At 42.2% G+C, this 14,145-nt stretch overlaps 1 protein-coding gene across 5 annotated transcripts in view; it reads right to left on the bottom strand.

Annotated features, from left to right (window-relative positions):
* Nucleotides 1-177: 177 nt before the first annotated feature.
* Nucleotides 178-14,145, bottom strand: part of iqsec1a (IQ motif and Sec7 domain ArfGEF 1a) — a 45,534-nt gene continuing 31,566 nt past the window's right edge. For 3 of the 5 annotated variants that reach the window (XM_039671340.2, XM_039671337.2, XM_039671338.2), the window contains exons 2-13: nucleotides 10,956-11,235; nucleotides 9,454-10,610; nucleotides 9,105-9,266; nucleotides 8,904-9,026; nucleotides 8,549-8,715; nucleotides 7,943-8,082; nucleotides 7,734-7,763; nucleotides 5,757-5,882; nucleotides 5,565-5,664; nucleotides 5,036-5,197; nucleotides 4,684-4,863; nucleotides 178-2,805 (exon numbers count right to left, since the gene is read on the bottom strand). In XM_039671340.2, the coding sequence (XP_039527274.2) occupies nucleotides 2,792-2,805; nucleotides 4,684-4,863; nucleotides 5,036-5,197; nucleotides 5,565-5,664; nucleotides 5,757-5,882; nucleotides 7,734-7,763; nucleotides 7,943-8,082; nucleotides 8,549-8,715; nucleotides 8,904-9,026; nucleotides 9,105-9,266; nucleotides 9,454-10,610; nucleotides 10,956-11,235 (2,641 nt within the window). In that variant the 3' untranslated portion in view covers nucleotides 178-2,791. Of the gene's footprint in view, nucleotides 2,806-4,683; nucleotides 4,864-5,035; nucleotides 5,198-5,564; nucleotides 5,665-5,756; nucleotides 5,883-7,733; nucleotides 7,764-7,942; nucleotides 8,083-8,548; nucleotides 8,716-8,903; nucleotides 9,027-9,104; nucleotides 9,267-9,453; nucleotides 10,611-10,955; nucleotides 11,236-13,511; nucleotides 13,700-14,145 lie in introns of those variants that run through there. The other 2 variants (XM_039671336.2, XM_039671341.2) reach the window with 2 other exon arrangements.

Raw genomic sequence — 14,145 nt, 5'->3', positions numbered from 1 at the left:
TCTTTGCTCTCTGTCTGGATGTCTCCAGTAGCAATATTACACAGTGTCGTGTGACATTAAGTTATAGCTCATCAAATCACAACATAATAACAACAAAATAATAACAAAATTAAATGTTGGCCAAGTCATGCAGCTCTGTAGTCTTTATATAAATGATTTTAAAATAAATAGACAACATCGTATATTCATTTTATTTTATGCTCTGAATGTCCTCACAGTTTGAGCTTTACATTGACTGTACACTGACATAGATAACCATTACATAAAAAAAAAATCTCAAATTACAAGCATTCTCTGTTCTACAACAACTAAATAAACCCGAAATGCCCGTTTCTGTTAGCCGTTTGTGGGAGTGTTTGATGTGGACGGTGATGATAGCAGCCTGTGAGGAGAGAAACAGACAGGACACTGGACACACTATAGACACAATGACTTGCTGAAGGGTCCCTAATATAGTTATAACTGCTCAAATGTGTCTCTACATGGCCTAAGAGTGGGTGTTTCATGCTGTCAGTCGATTGATCACCGCAGTAACACACGACACAGTACTGAACCGCAACGACAGGGCGGATGAGGCTGAGAGGAATGAAATATACAGTATAAGAAGAAAGAGTGTTGCATTTGAACATTCAGTGCACATTGTTGAGGTCTCGCCTGTCAATCAGATTATTATTGAGTTATTAACATTTTATGCAGAAAAAAAAAATCTCTGGAAAGTAATATAAATATAAAAGCTTTTAAATTTCCTGTTAAAGTCAACATGAAACAACATTCACAAATCTTCCTTTTTTATTGTGAGTGAAGGAGATTATTAAACATGTGGGGACTTAGTGCAAGTATTTGTTTAAACTTAAAAGATTAAAAGACCATTTATTTTTTCTTGAAATAAATGTGCACCAATGAATCGTGCAAGACCAGGAACGGCGACTTCTGGTTTCATGTTGACTTTACAACACCAGACTGAATATTGCACACAAGAGATGTGATATGTTCAAAATAAAACCCAATGCTTTGGTTCGGGGGCATGAAAACAATTACGAAACTGAAATATTGTTCTTCAGTTTTCAGCTTATATATCTGATCAGAATGCATCTTTACAACAGCTTCATTTCACAGACCAGATGTTAATTTCTCTAGATAAACATTCCTCTAAACATACAGACGCTTGCATAATATAGCAGAATATTTACCTGAAACAATCTCCTGGTTGTTTAAAAGTTAAATAAAAGAAAAACAAAAGTACTTTTTACATGATTGCACTTCATTGTCATGGTAACACTGGTTTATTTTCTTTAATAAATAAACACCCAAAAACAACATCGAGAACAAATCACAGTTAAAGCCTAGCCGATCACTTTGACGTTGCGTTGGATGAAAACACTGGTTTGATGAGGATCTACACGCCACTATGCTTTAGCCCATCGTGACCAACATATTGCACTTATGAAGAAACAAGACCCATCTGTACTAGATAGAAAAATAATCCGGTCCCTGGCCCTCGTAACTCCGCAGGGAAAGAAAAATCCGAAAAGTTGTTTCCAGTGAAAGGCATGCAAGCTCCTCAAACCCTCGCCGTCCGTCCGTGATCACACTGCATTTGTGCTTCAGGATCCCAATGGAAGTTTCTTTAAATATGACTTTGACTCAAACTCAACAAGATATTGTTCTTAAAAAGTTCATTTTTTACAGTATTCTATAACATCGCTTTTTGCGTACAATGGTTTCAGTTGCACTACTGTACTATAATACTACACACACACACACAGAGAGAGAGATGACGGGTGCAATGGCCATTGGCACGTTCATTTATGATTGTTAGACAACATATAGAGTTGTCATCTACAACAAATACAGCGTTAGAACATCTATCTGTCATTCTGCTAGTCTGAGTCTCAAAAACACAAGGTTACGGGCAGACCTGCTCTTCCACTGTGTGTGTTTATATCCAACCAAACCCATCCACAGCATCAGGAAAACACTTTGCTTGAAGCCAACCAAGACCACTTTAGGACCATTGAGATTATTTGTAGATTCATATAAGCACAATTCGGCACACTTCTCAAACTGAATGAAAAAATAAATCCTGTAATAATTATATTACTGCAATGTGAAAAACAATATTATTTGAATTGAAAATGATTTACACAGCATGAGGTTTATGTATGCTTTCGTTATGAAGTAACACTTCATTTTGATGGTCCACTTTTGCTTTGCATGTGAATCCCGAACCGAAATACTAATACTCTAATGAGAGTTATTTGACATGTAGTTGCACAGTTACTTATAGTTAGCAAAATGTTTAACAAAATGAAGTGATACCAAAAGAATAATAATAATTTTAAAATGCACTACAGTATTATTTATTTTTTTTTTTTGCAAATTGTCATGAAAATATCTATCACAATGCAATAGATCTTAATGGTCCTTGATTCTCTTTAAGCAAAATATGAATTTCTTGAGCGGAAGAAGATGGATGGATGGATGATTTCTTAATTCTAATCTTGTGTGAGTCACCTGTGGGCGAGCGCTGAGAGAGAGAGAGAGAGAGAGAGATGCTGTTGGTCTGGCTGGTATGGCTCATCAAGTGTCCGTTTAAACGTTCGGCTCGGATCACATGATCCCGGCGTGTGCTTATGGGTGGAGCTCCTGGAGGAAGTGACATCGCTGAGAGAGGTGTGGGTGCAGATGGAGGGCAACACAGGGTCCTGAACCGGAGCGCTGCCAGACAGACCCGAGGAGGAGGAGGAAGTCTGTCAGGAATCAGATGATCCCGGAAGGAAGCTTCTCTCTGCTAAAGATGGAGTCCTGTTGACCACACATCAACATTTTCATATTTATTTTCAGATCAGAGACTTCATCACTGACCCTTCGGGAATTCTGGCCACATGGTCTTAATGTCAGCTTATTACACATTATTCATTTAGCAGATGTTTTACCCTGTGATGCGCGTTCGTTCGTGACTCTCCTGTTCGAACTCGTTTATCAAAATGAACAAATCTTTTTCTGAGTCAACTTGAAAAAAGATTTGTTCATTTCGATGAACGAGTTCGAACAGGAGAGTCACGAACGCGCATCACAGAACAGAGCAAGGCGAGCATTTGAGCTTATAAAACTTAAACTTTGTTATTTATTTATTAAATGAGCGATCGTTTCGCTTGATAAGACCCTTATTCATCGTCTGGAGTCGTTTAAAGCCCTTTGAACAGTTTGCACTGAAACTGTCTTTTGGACCTTGAACCGTTTGGTTCCCATTGAAGTCCATTATATGGAGAAAATCCTGGAATGTTTTCATCAAAAACCTTCATTTCTTTTCGACTGAAGAAAGAAAGACATGGACATCTTGGATGACATCCCAGATAGCAAACTCACATTGAATCAACGTGGAAATATGACATCGAAACAACGTTGATCTGACATTGTTTTGCTCATCGAATTAACGTTGAACCAACGTCAGACGCGTCATTCTTTCAAAACTAACGGAAAATCAACTTGAAATCAACGCGTTGTTTCAACGTTATGAAAGCAAACCAATTTTCGCTTTTCATTTAGCTTTGAAGAATGCCGCGTCTGACGTTGGTTCAACGTTAATTCGATGAGCAAAATCAACGTTGTTTCAATGTCATGAGAGACGTCGTTTCCACGTTGATTCAATGTCAGTTTGCTATCTGGGATGGGGGTGAGTAAATTATCAGCAAACGTTTTTTAAAAAGTGAACTACTCCTTTAAAGAGTGTGTTAGTAATGTGAGCCTACAGGCGGGTCCACAACGCACACATAAAGATAGTGGAATCCGTCTCGTCCTGTAGATGATTTTCTGCTTTAACCTCACACACACACACACACAGCTTCAACCACGAGCAGCCGTTTGTGCTCTAGAGAAGCGTAACCCCGTGTCCTAACTACACGTGACGTCGCGACACGCGATCCTTTCCACGTTAATCAGAGTTTTTGTCCTAACCAGACGCGACGGCGACACGCGAAGTTTCTAATTTAGAAACGGTTCCTATTTCTGCGACGTCGCAGCTGGCAGAATGAAGAAATTACACTGGTTATGAGTATACATTATTTATTTTTTGTTAAAAATAGGTCACGTGCCACAAGCGATAAGGATAATTTACCTCAGATTTTGAAAGCATGTAATATAACGTTCAAAATGAATTCTATGCAAACATACGACAGTACTTCATAACAAAATTAGTCAATGAGTATATTTTGTTAATGTTTTGATTTTTAATAATGTTATTTCTTGATTTGATTATGTCCTTACCCATTTCCAATGCGAGTGCGCTTTCACAGAGAGACTCCGCCCACACGCTGTTCTGAATGTGTGGCGTCTCACAGTCGCGTCGCGTCTAGTGTGGACAGACACACTTGCTGTCGCTGGAATTGTATCGCGTCGCGTGTAGTTAGGACACGGTGTAAGACTGGCTTTTAAAGGGATGAGACTCTGATTGGCTTATTGCATGTTTTGACCAAAACACACTCATTACTCATTAGGAGAATAGAGACGACCCTTTTAGACCAGCGCCGGGAGCGTCGACCATTTGTCCCGTCGTTAAACCAGCAGAAGTGGATTCAGGCTTGTGCCGTTGCGCTGTAGACTTAGATAGATAAAATAGGGCCCTTAATGTTTCACTTGTTTCTTTGAAGGGTGCTGTTATCGGTGTGTGTCCCCTGTGCTCACCCGCTTCAGAGAGATCCCGTAAGGAGCTGCTGAGCGCACTCCTCTTTAGGCCCTCGCCCATGGCGTAAGAGTCGTCCAGGCTGGTGCGGCCCATGCTGCCGTTCCCCTTCTCTTTCTTCAGGCCAGACATGCTCTGAGACATACTGGGCCGGACCACCCCTTTCTGCTTCTCCAGCTCCGCTGCAAACAGCCAGACACACACACGCCATTCATATAGAGCACACACTTGCACTCGGACAACAAACGACAGCAGTTTCTACATCTGAATGACCCTGGCATGTCCATCAGAAATGAAGGTCTACATCCCACAGAAGCGGGTCATGAGGATGGGGAAGAATAAAGGTGTGTTTACACTCGATGCGGTACTTCTCCATCTCCTGGACTTCAGCGATGGACTCGCGCAGGTCGCTGAGGAACTTCTTGCGGTCCTGAGGGTTGGGGGCGTTGAAGTTGATCAGGACTTTGAAGTCCGCTCCTGGAATGGCCGAAGTCAGCCGGATACCGTTGGGATAGACTGAGAACAATATCAAGAAACATTCAAATAAAGAAAATAGGTAACACTTTACAATAAGGACATTAGTAAATGCATTAATTAACATGAACTAACGATGAGCAATGCATGCACTATGCAGCATTATGCAGGACTGAGAGCGCCATGAAATGAAGGAATAACATATTGTTTTATTAAGTCAAAAACAAAAATGTCAATAAATCACTGAATTATCAAATTCAGTGTCCATGTTCTAGACTTCATCTGTGATTGATTTATATAGTTGCATGATTATTGCTGCTGAATTCCTGATTCCTTCATTTTTAAACGGCACTGAAGAAAGACGAGTTTTGGTTTCATATTCGTTTCTGATTGTGGATATATTTCTTACACTGGTTTTCAAAGAGCATCACTTGCATCCCGTTCAGAGAGAAAGATTGCCTGAAACTGTACGTCACCGAGTTCTTCTTCTTCTGGAAGATCTTGGTCACCTGTCACAGAAGAGCACCAACCACAGTGATCAGAGGCTGTACATATCTGTAGAATAACACATGTGATCGTGTGTGTGTGTGTTTGCCCTCACCACCAGCAGGTCATTGAACAGGAAGATCTCCCGCTGATGCTGCCCGAGTTTCTGCAGTCGGTTTGGGTCCGGGACTTCGAACAGTCTGCAGTAGCACACGAGCCTGCGGTGAGCCTGAGACAGCACCTGACACACACACACATTTTTTACTCAACTATGGTATTTTCTACTCTGCTCTTACTGTAAATGCAACCCATAGACAGAATGTGTTTTTGAATTTTTAGAAAGAAATTTATTAAGCCATTCTTTTCATGAGGACTACTTCCCAAAATGTAGCTAATTTCACACACACACACACACACACACACACACACACACACACACACACACACACACACACACGCACACACACACACACACACACACACTAACTCTACCTCTAAAACTTTAAACTGGCTATGATAAAACCACTTGTTGAAAAAACACAACTTGATCCTACAGAATGAGTCAATCACAGGCCGATCTCGAACCTACCTTTTCTGTCAAAGATACTGGAGAAAGCAGTATCCTCACAACTGTGTTCCTTTCTCGAAAGAAATGATATCTGCGAGGATTTAGAGCACATCATAGTACCGAGACAGCTCTCATGAGAGTCACAAACGATCTGCTCTTATCATCCGATCGTGGTTGTATCTCTCTATTAGTGTTACTCGATCTTAGTGCTGCATTTGACACAATTGACCACAACATTCTTTTAAATAGACTAGAAAACTATGTTGGCATTAGTGGATCTGCATTGGCATGGTTTAAATCAGACTTATCTGACCGTTATCAGTTTGTAGCAGTAAATGAAGAGATGTCTTATCCATCACAAGTTCAGTATGGAGTACCACAAGGCTCAGTACTAGGACCGCTGCTGTTCACTCTGTACATGCTCCCATTAGGAGATATAATTAGGAAACATGGAGTTAGCTTTCACTATTATAGTTCTTCAAAACCTAATGAAACTTACCAGCTCACATAATTATTTAATTATTATTTATAATTAGAATGAATTGCTGATATAAAAAACTGGATGACTAGTTATTTCCTACTACTAAATTCTGAGTAGTAAACAGAGATTCTAATTATTGGACCAAAAACGTCCACACGTAACAGCCTTGAATACTGTTTAACACTTGATGGCTGCTCTGTTAAGTCTTCGTCATTGGTTAGCAACCTGGTTGTGCTCTTTGATACCAATCTCTCATTTGAAAGTCACGTGTCTCTCATTGTCAAATGCGTAACAATTAGTTCATGCGTTCATGACATCAAGGCTAGATCACTGTAATGCTCTACTGGGTGGTTGCCCTGCACGCTTAATAAAAAAACTTCAGATAGTCCAAAACGCAGCAGCCTATTGCAATCTCAAATCTCCGGCCAGTTGATAATACCTAAAATATCAAATCGACTGCAGGCGGGAGATCCTTTTCCTATTTAGCACCAAAACTCTGGAACAATCTTCCTAACATTGTCCGGGAAGAAGACACACTCTGTCAGATCAAATCTAGACTAAAAACACATCTCTTTGGCCTAGCACACACATAACACACTATAGACTTCCTAAACTCAAATTAGGCTGCATAGTTTAGATCAGCCGGAACCGGGAACACGTCCCGTAAATCCTGATGTACTCGTTACATCATAAGAAGGATGGCGTCTATGCTAATATCAGTCTCTCTGTTTACCTGAGGGATCCTCTATGGTGGACCTGCGCCTGGACCCATCCCGACTCAATGCTACCCCTAAACCTACCCATCGCACAAACACACAATTATTAAATTTTTAATAAAACACTGCTTAGTGTGTTTTTAAAGCCATTTCAAATACAAGGACTCAGGAAGGAAATGTCCCCATAAATCACGTTCACGTTGTAATACCAGTGTAATATCCATTACATTATACAAATTTCTGTTCTCATAAATCACAAAAACACACACACACACACTATCTCTTTCTCTCTCATGGCTTACCACACACATCATGAAGTATACTTACACATCCGAGGCCCTGGTGATGCGATCCAATCTGTAATCCAAGAGAAATATGAGTGAATCACGCAATTCACAGTTGACGATTAAAAATTGTTGTATCAGAATTGTTGAGAAATGATTAAAGAGCTCTTAAACTACGGCTAACAGCCTCATTATCTTCATTAAGTACATGGGCGGTATCTGGGCCAGTTTCATGGACTGGGATGAGCTTACTTGCTTCTTGCCCACGATGAGTTTCTCCACCTTCTGCACCTGAGACACATGGTCATCATTGGTTTTCAGCTCCTTCTTCTGGATCCGCTCGTAAATCCCAACCAGCATCTCCCGAGGGATGTCCTCTCCGTCATCAACCCCTTCCAACACACACACACAAGGCTATAGCACACACTACAGCTACTGAACTGGCATGTCATGTCGCTCTATAGACCTTATTTAGCCCCGCCCCTTTTGACTTCCGGTCTGTATTTCCACAGCGATCTTGCATAGGTATGAATGAACTGCTCGTAAAAAAAATCCCGGTCGATATTTGTTAAGACATCTGCTTTACAATGCTTATGATAAACATTACAATGCTCATGATAACTTTTGTTAACTCTACAATAAGTAAATCCACTTCACCAGCTAATTACTCCTCGACAGCGATGCCATAGAAATATACAGAGCGACTGCAAAAACGTAAGTTCAAAGACAATATTCTAAAGATGACGGCGCCCACGTTTCTCTGGTGCATGAGGTCTATATTTGGACTCTTCTGTGGCCTTGTATCAAGTCTGAAGCCAATGTAAAGTGTTACCAATTAAATAGAGTTTCCATCCAAACCTCGCAGATTCTTGACGAAGTCCTCGAGCTTCATCTTGCGCTCCAGCTTGACGTTGGGGCTGTACATGTCTGTGTTGAGGAGGATGATGGCGAATGCCAGGATGAAGATGGTGTCAGGGTTTCTGAACTGACGGACCACATCAGGGTTACAGATGCAGTAGCGCTGGCTAAACACATACACACACAACACGCATCATTCCATCTGAATGCAATACACGTCATCTTTCTACAATTAGTGCTGTATCATCTTTTTTGCCTTGTTTATTTGTTGTTTCTAATTTACTCAAGAATTATGTCAGAGATAAAACCTGCAAGGTTCAGTGTAGTAGATGCGTGTTTGGTGATGCGACAGCACCTGTAAGCCTCGATCAGGCGCTCCACCTTCTGTGCTTCTCCCTGAACACGGATCTGAGCCTGGAATTTCCTCAAAGCTTCATCCAGCTCCATCCCTGAGAAATCCAGCTCATCCACCACACAGCTGACACACACACACACACACACCACATTTGTACATTTATCTAATAACACAATGGGTAAGTAGGATGAAAACACTTACTCTAAAACATCCCTATTGAACTGTTTCTGCCGGTTCCCCAGGAACTCCCCGACCATCTGCCGACTCAAGCCTTTCCTCTGCAGGAGAAAGTGTGCGACTCCCACGGGCGTGTCGGGGATAAAGCCCCTCTCCGTAAGGTACTGCACTCCCTTCTCTGGCTTTCTGAAAGCAGAGGAGCAGCTCAAGTTAACGTCGTATCCTTCTGAACACTCAGTCATAGCCGATACTGGACGTGTAGAAGGAAACAGAAAGGCAGTTATTTAGAATTGCACCCCAAACCAGAGGCTACCTTCACACCCACTTCTTCTGGTGATAAAATGTGTAAAAATTATGTCATTGAAATGCATACTTATTGAAGAGGTTGAGGCCAATGCGGTATTGTCTTTTCCGCACTAGATCGCTGCTGAAGGCTGGAGAGTCCCAGCTGTTGCGAGTGTCTTTGTGGTAGGTCTGCTTGCTGAGACTATCTCGAGATGAGGATTCTGAGTTTATTGTGTCGATGGAGTTTGAATTGCTGTTGAGACTGTCGTTGTCTCCATCTGAAAAGTCTGATTCTGTCTTGCTCTGCCGGTTGCCGTTGGCGGGAAGGTGGCTCTCCACCTGCCGGTGTCTAAGTGGCTCTTCGTCTTGAGAAAGCAAGGGAACTCTGGGAGGTAGTCCGTGCGAGATGTTTTTGGAACCGGCCTGTGGTCCTGCTACGGTTTGTTCGTGGTTATTTTGTGGCTGGCCCAAGCCATGGCTTGTATCTGCTGAACTGTCACTGGGAGGCTCGATAGTCAACAGGGGTAAGTCCTTACAGAGCTGCGGCCCCTGGCCTTCGAGGGGCGGAGGGCTCCTGTAGCTAGTGTCCTTGTCCTCCTTAGGCCTCGAGGACCAGTACTCCTGCGAGGAGCCGCCGGACTGGCCAGCCTGGGTGCTGGAGGGCTGGTCAGCGGAGCCGGAAGGCTGGACCAGTGGAGAGAGCTCCTCTTCATCGATGAAGAGTGTCACGTCACAGATCTCATCAAGCTTGTGCTGCTCATCAGGCTGAGGGAGCTCATCTTCCTGGTGCAGACAAACTTGTTCAGGCTGGATCTCCTCTTTGCGTAGACTATGGCAGTTCAGTGCATCGTCAATTGACTCCGCCAATGACTTTACTTGCCTTGAGAAAGTGTTCTCTAGCTCTGTGATTGTATCTGTTAAATCGTTTTGAGGTTCTGGGGCCTCCAAGATTACAGGAACCATCTCTCCAGCTAGAGCCATGGCTCCTACTTGGCTGGTATCCTCCAGGAGAGACGTTTGCTTGCCCTCAAAAACAGACCCGTGGACTTTCTCTCCTCCTTCAAAGGAAAACTGCATCCTCATGTTGGACAAAAGAATCCTACGGGACATGCGGTTCTCCGACATACAACTCCGGAGGCGTTCAAAGTTCTTGTTCATTTGGTGTCGGCGGAAAGCTGTCTGGATGGTGCGTGCAGCATGGCGGGTTATGAAACGGCCCCCGTATTTCCGCTCAAGCATTTCCACCTGGGAAAACCAGGAAATATACGCTTTAGATGCTATCACAACAAAGTGATTAGGGTTAATTAGGGGGTACAACACACATAAACAATAAAGGGTAACGCTTCCTTTTACAGTACAGTACTTACGTGTACTTACAGTGTACTTACCTAGAAAGTACTGGCTAATATAAGGTAAGTACATGGGTTAGGGGTAGGTTCAGGGTTAGTACCCAGTATTTATAATTACTTTAATAAGTACATAGTAAGAAGATGAGGCCAGTTCGAAACACAACATTTGTGATACTCATGGCTGGGGAAACTACAAAATGCAGCATATCTGGTCCAGTACGAATTAGTCGTGACACTGTACCTTCTTGTCCTGCAGGTCTGTGGAGAGCTCATAGCTTTCAGAGAGAGAGCGTGAGCGTTTGATGGCCTCCTCCTCTGCCTGCTTGCGGAGGATAGACTGAGAGTGTTGTAGTTTGGGTCGCTGAGGGCGCTGTGGGCCCGACTGGATGCTGTGGCCGTACACTGAGCCCTCAAACTGGTCAGGACTCAAGGAAGCACTGTGCGGGACAGGGCCATGGCCATATCCTATGCTGGTGTCCAAGGAAGGGCCAGGCTCACTGTTTTGAATATTCCCCTCCAAACTAGACAAGACAGGAAAGCAAGACATGTAATACACATTGACATGGTACAATGGGTTTCAGAGCAGACCTTTATTTTGAAGGTCCACTTTAGACATTCTACAAACTTTGCAACTACATGTCAATAGCAGTCATTAGAGTACTAGTAGACTGTCTGCTTTATTTGATACACCAACAGATATTCTACTGACTTTGCAAGTACTTACAGTATACTGTCAATTTATTCTACTAACCCAAACCCTTAAAGCTAAGCCTAAACTGACAGTCTACTAATACTCTATTGAGAGTTAAGCCTAGTTCACACTACATGATTTTAACCCCAATTTAAGCCAGATTTGCAAATCGTTGAGTCGCCGACAGGTCAGGGTGTTATCGCGTGCAAATCGCGGAGGATTAGCAGGTGATGAACGCTCGCCAATCTGTTAGTATGAAAGAGCCAACAACGCATCAAAGACGCTCGCAGACGCGTCGCCGAGCCCAGGAATAATATATAGCATGCTAGATATCCAGAGCTGTGCACGACTCAATCTCAGTGATGTCATGAGCTACAGCCAATCAGAGCAAGGCGTGGGTTGAGGCCAGTATTCTTCGCTGGGCATTCGCGCGCGTGCTGTTTCACGTCATTTCCGGTTAGTTTTATCGCGCAATTTTTCGTTTGTAGAGAATCGTTGGGTGACAGAGTTGTGTAGTGAGTTACCTCCTGTTGCGGATCAATCACGTTGTGTCGTGTGTGTGTGTGAACAGCTCAACAACTTGAGCACTCCCGATTTCACTCAGAGCATGTCATGTGTGAACCGCACAGTTCAGCCCGACGTTTTAAAACCTTGCAGTGTGAACCAGGCTTAAGTTGACATGTAGTTGCAAAGCTACTTATGTCTAAAGTGGACTATCAAAGTAATGTGTACCCTGTTTTCTTACTCTTACTAATGCTGATGAATCCATCCAAGTGTACAGTCATTAGCAGAACTGTCAATGCTTCCCTCACCTGTTCCTAGAGGCACACCAACTGTACACAACTCTTCCTGATTCAACTCATCAGCTCATTAGAAGAGACTTCACTTGAAATTGATGGGTCAAATAAGGGAGAAATCCAAAATGTGTGGCTCCAGGAATAGGGTTGGCAAACACTGCTCTGTGCTGTCTAAAGATGCACTCTTACCCAAGATCTTCACGTTAAACCAAGTCTCCAAAATATATTAAATATACGTCTTCTGTGAATGCATTTTCATGCTGAACCTATCCCAGACGCCATTCACGCTAAACCTGTTTCGGTTTAAACCAGAAGCATCCGTCTAGAGTTACTATAGTAAACAATGTAATAGCAGCGCGGTGTAAAGCAAGCGCCGTTCTGTGCAAACATCCCCCTTTTTTATGCAGCTCAGTGATGTCACACCCGTTAGATCAGTCTGTGGCACCAGGTCACTATTCCACCAAAACTAGACGGCAGTTAGAGAAATCATGTTGTTCAATGCTTCACTGGTCAGAAGAATAAGATGCCATGTGTCTATATTTTTAAGAGCATGGGCATGCTATCACTTTCGCTTTGTTCATATTCAACACTTGTGAGATTATTGCTGAGTACTTACTAAAATAAGTCTTGATTTCCACTCTTCAGCACATATGGCCTGATTTCTAAGACTAAGGAATGCATCAATATTATTATTGCTCACGTTTGGTCCTGCACTGTTTGTCCCAGAGACCTGGATGACAACACAAACCATGCAGCCTGTGAACGAGAGCTGAGTAACTCTTCAAAGCAACAGAACAAAACAATGGGCTTTAATTGAGTAATGGACAAACCAACATATCACAGCGATATTCTGGGTTGGGTCTATCTGCATTTGGTCCAGTTAGCAACTACTAAATAAGCCACTAGCCACCAAAAGCAAACCTAGCAACAACTTAGATATCCTATTATTAGGTGATGGCGAGTTTGCACAGGTAGGGTTAGTTTTTTTGGTGGAAAAGTATAATAAATTCACATCAATATCCAACAACTGAGGGGGAAAGGGAAGAATATAAATGGATCAATTAAAACACTTCTTTGAGAATCTTTAACTTTCCCAGAACAACTGAAACCAACATTTATGGTAAAATTACGAGTCCTAACCAGAGCGGGTTTGTTCAAATTATATTATATTGTGATATATTGAAGTGATATATTGCAGTGATATGGAAATATATTGAACAGCAGACCTGTTTACACTGCAAGTCAGCCGTGTGTCCTACAGTATATTTACAAGATTTCAGACCACAGTAAGAGTACGAACATTACTCACTAACTCTTACTCTCTGCAGTTTTTCGATGAGAATGTCGTCCAAAGAAAGATCTCTTGCCAAAGAAGTCCAGTTTCTTCTGCTTATCTGCCATTATGAGCCACAAGTTCAAAGGTCAGCTCAGTTTCCCGAACAGAGACAAAGTCTGCTCTGATGAAACCAATCATTTACAAACCAGCAGCACATCACGCTTGACGTAGAGCCACAAACCTGCTTGATTGCTCAAATCATGTAGAAAAGAGACTTCCTTCAACAACGTCCTCCTTCAGGTCACATGCAGCACTGTACAAACAACAGCGAACAGACCTCTGTGTAAACCTAACACGCCTTTATGCAATCAAGAGAAATAAGTGGACGGTGTACACAGTTTTTGTGAAGTACTGACAATCAAATCACACTAGTGATACTTCATCCTAAAAATATACCTTCAGTCTTCTTGTTCTTTAGCTTTAAGTTACAATCATCTTTGATTACAGGCCTTTTATTTTGTTGATATGTTTAACAGAATGAATGAAGCTAAATAAAAACACACATTAGGGCATTAGGGAGTAAATAGTGTTGGTGTTGAAACTCAACGCTGGCTATACAAGTACAGTACAGGATTGTTTATTCCTAATTATGATGTATGTCAGCATA

Source organism: Pimephales promelas, chromosome 20 (assembly GCF_988280905.1).
Source record: "Pimephales promelas chromosome 20, fPimPro1.hap1.1, whole genome shotgun sequence".
NCBI classification, from domain to species: Eukaryota; Metazoa; Chordata; class Actinopteri; order Cypriniformes; family Leuciscidae; genus Pimephales; species Pimephales promelas.
The sequence above is the reverse complement of the archived record's forward strand: the minus strand, read 5'-3'. Positions and strand labels throughout refer to the sequence as shown.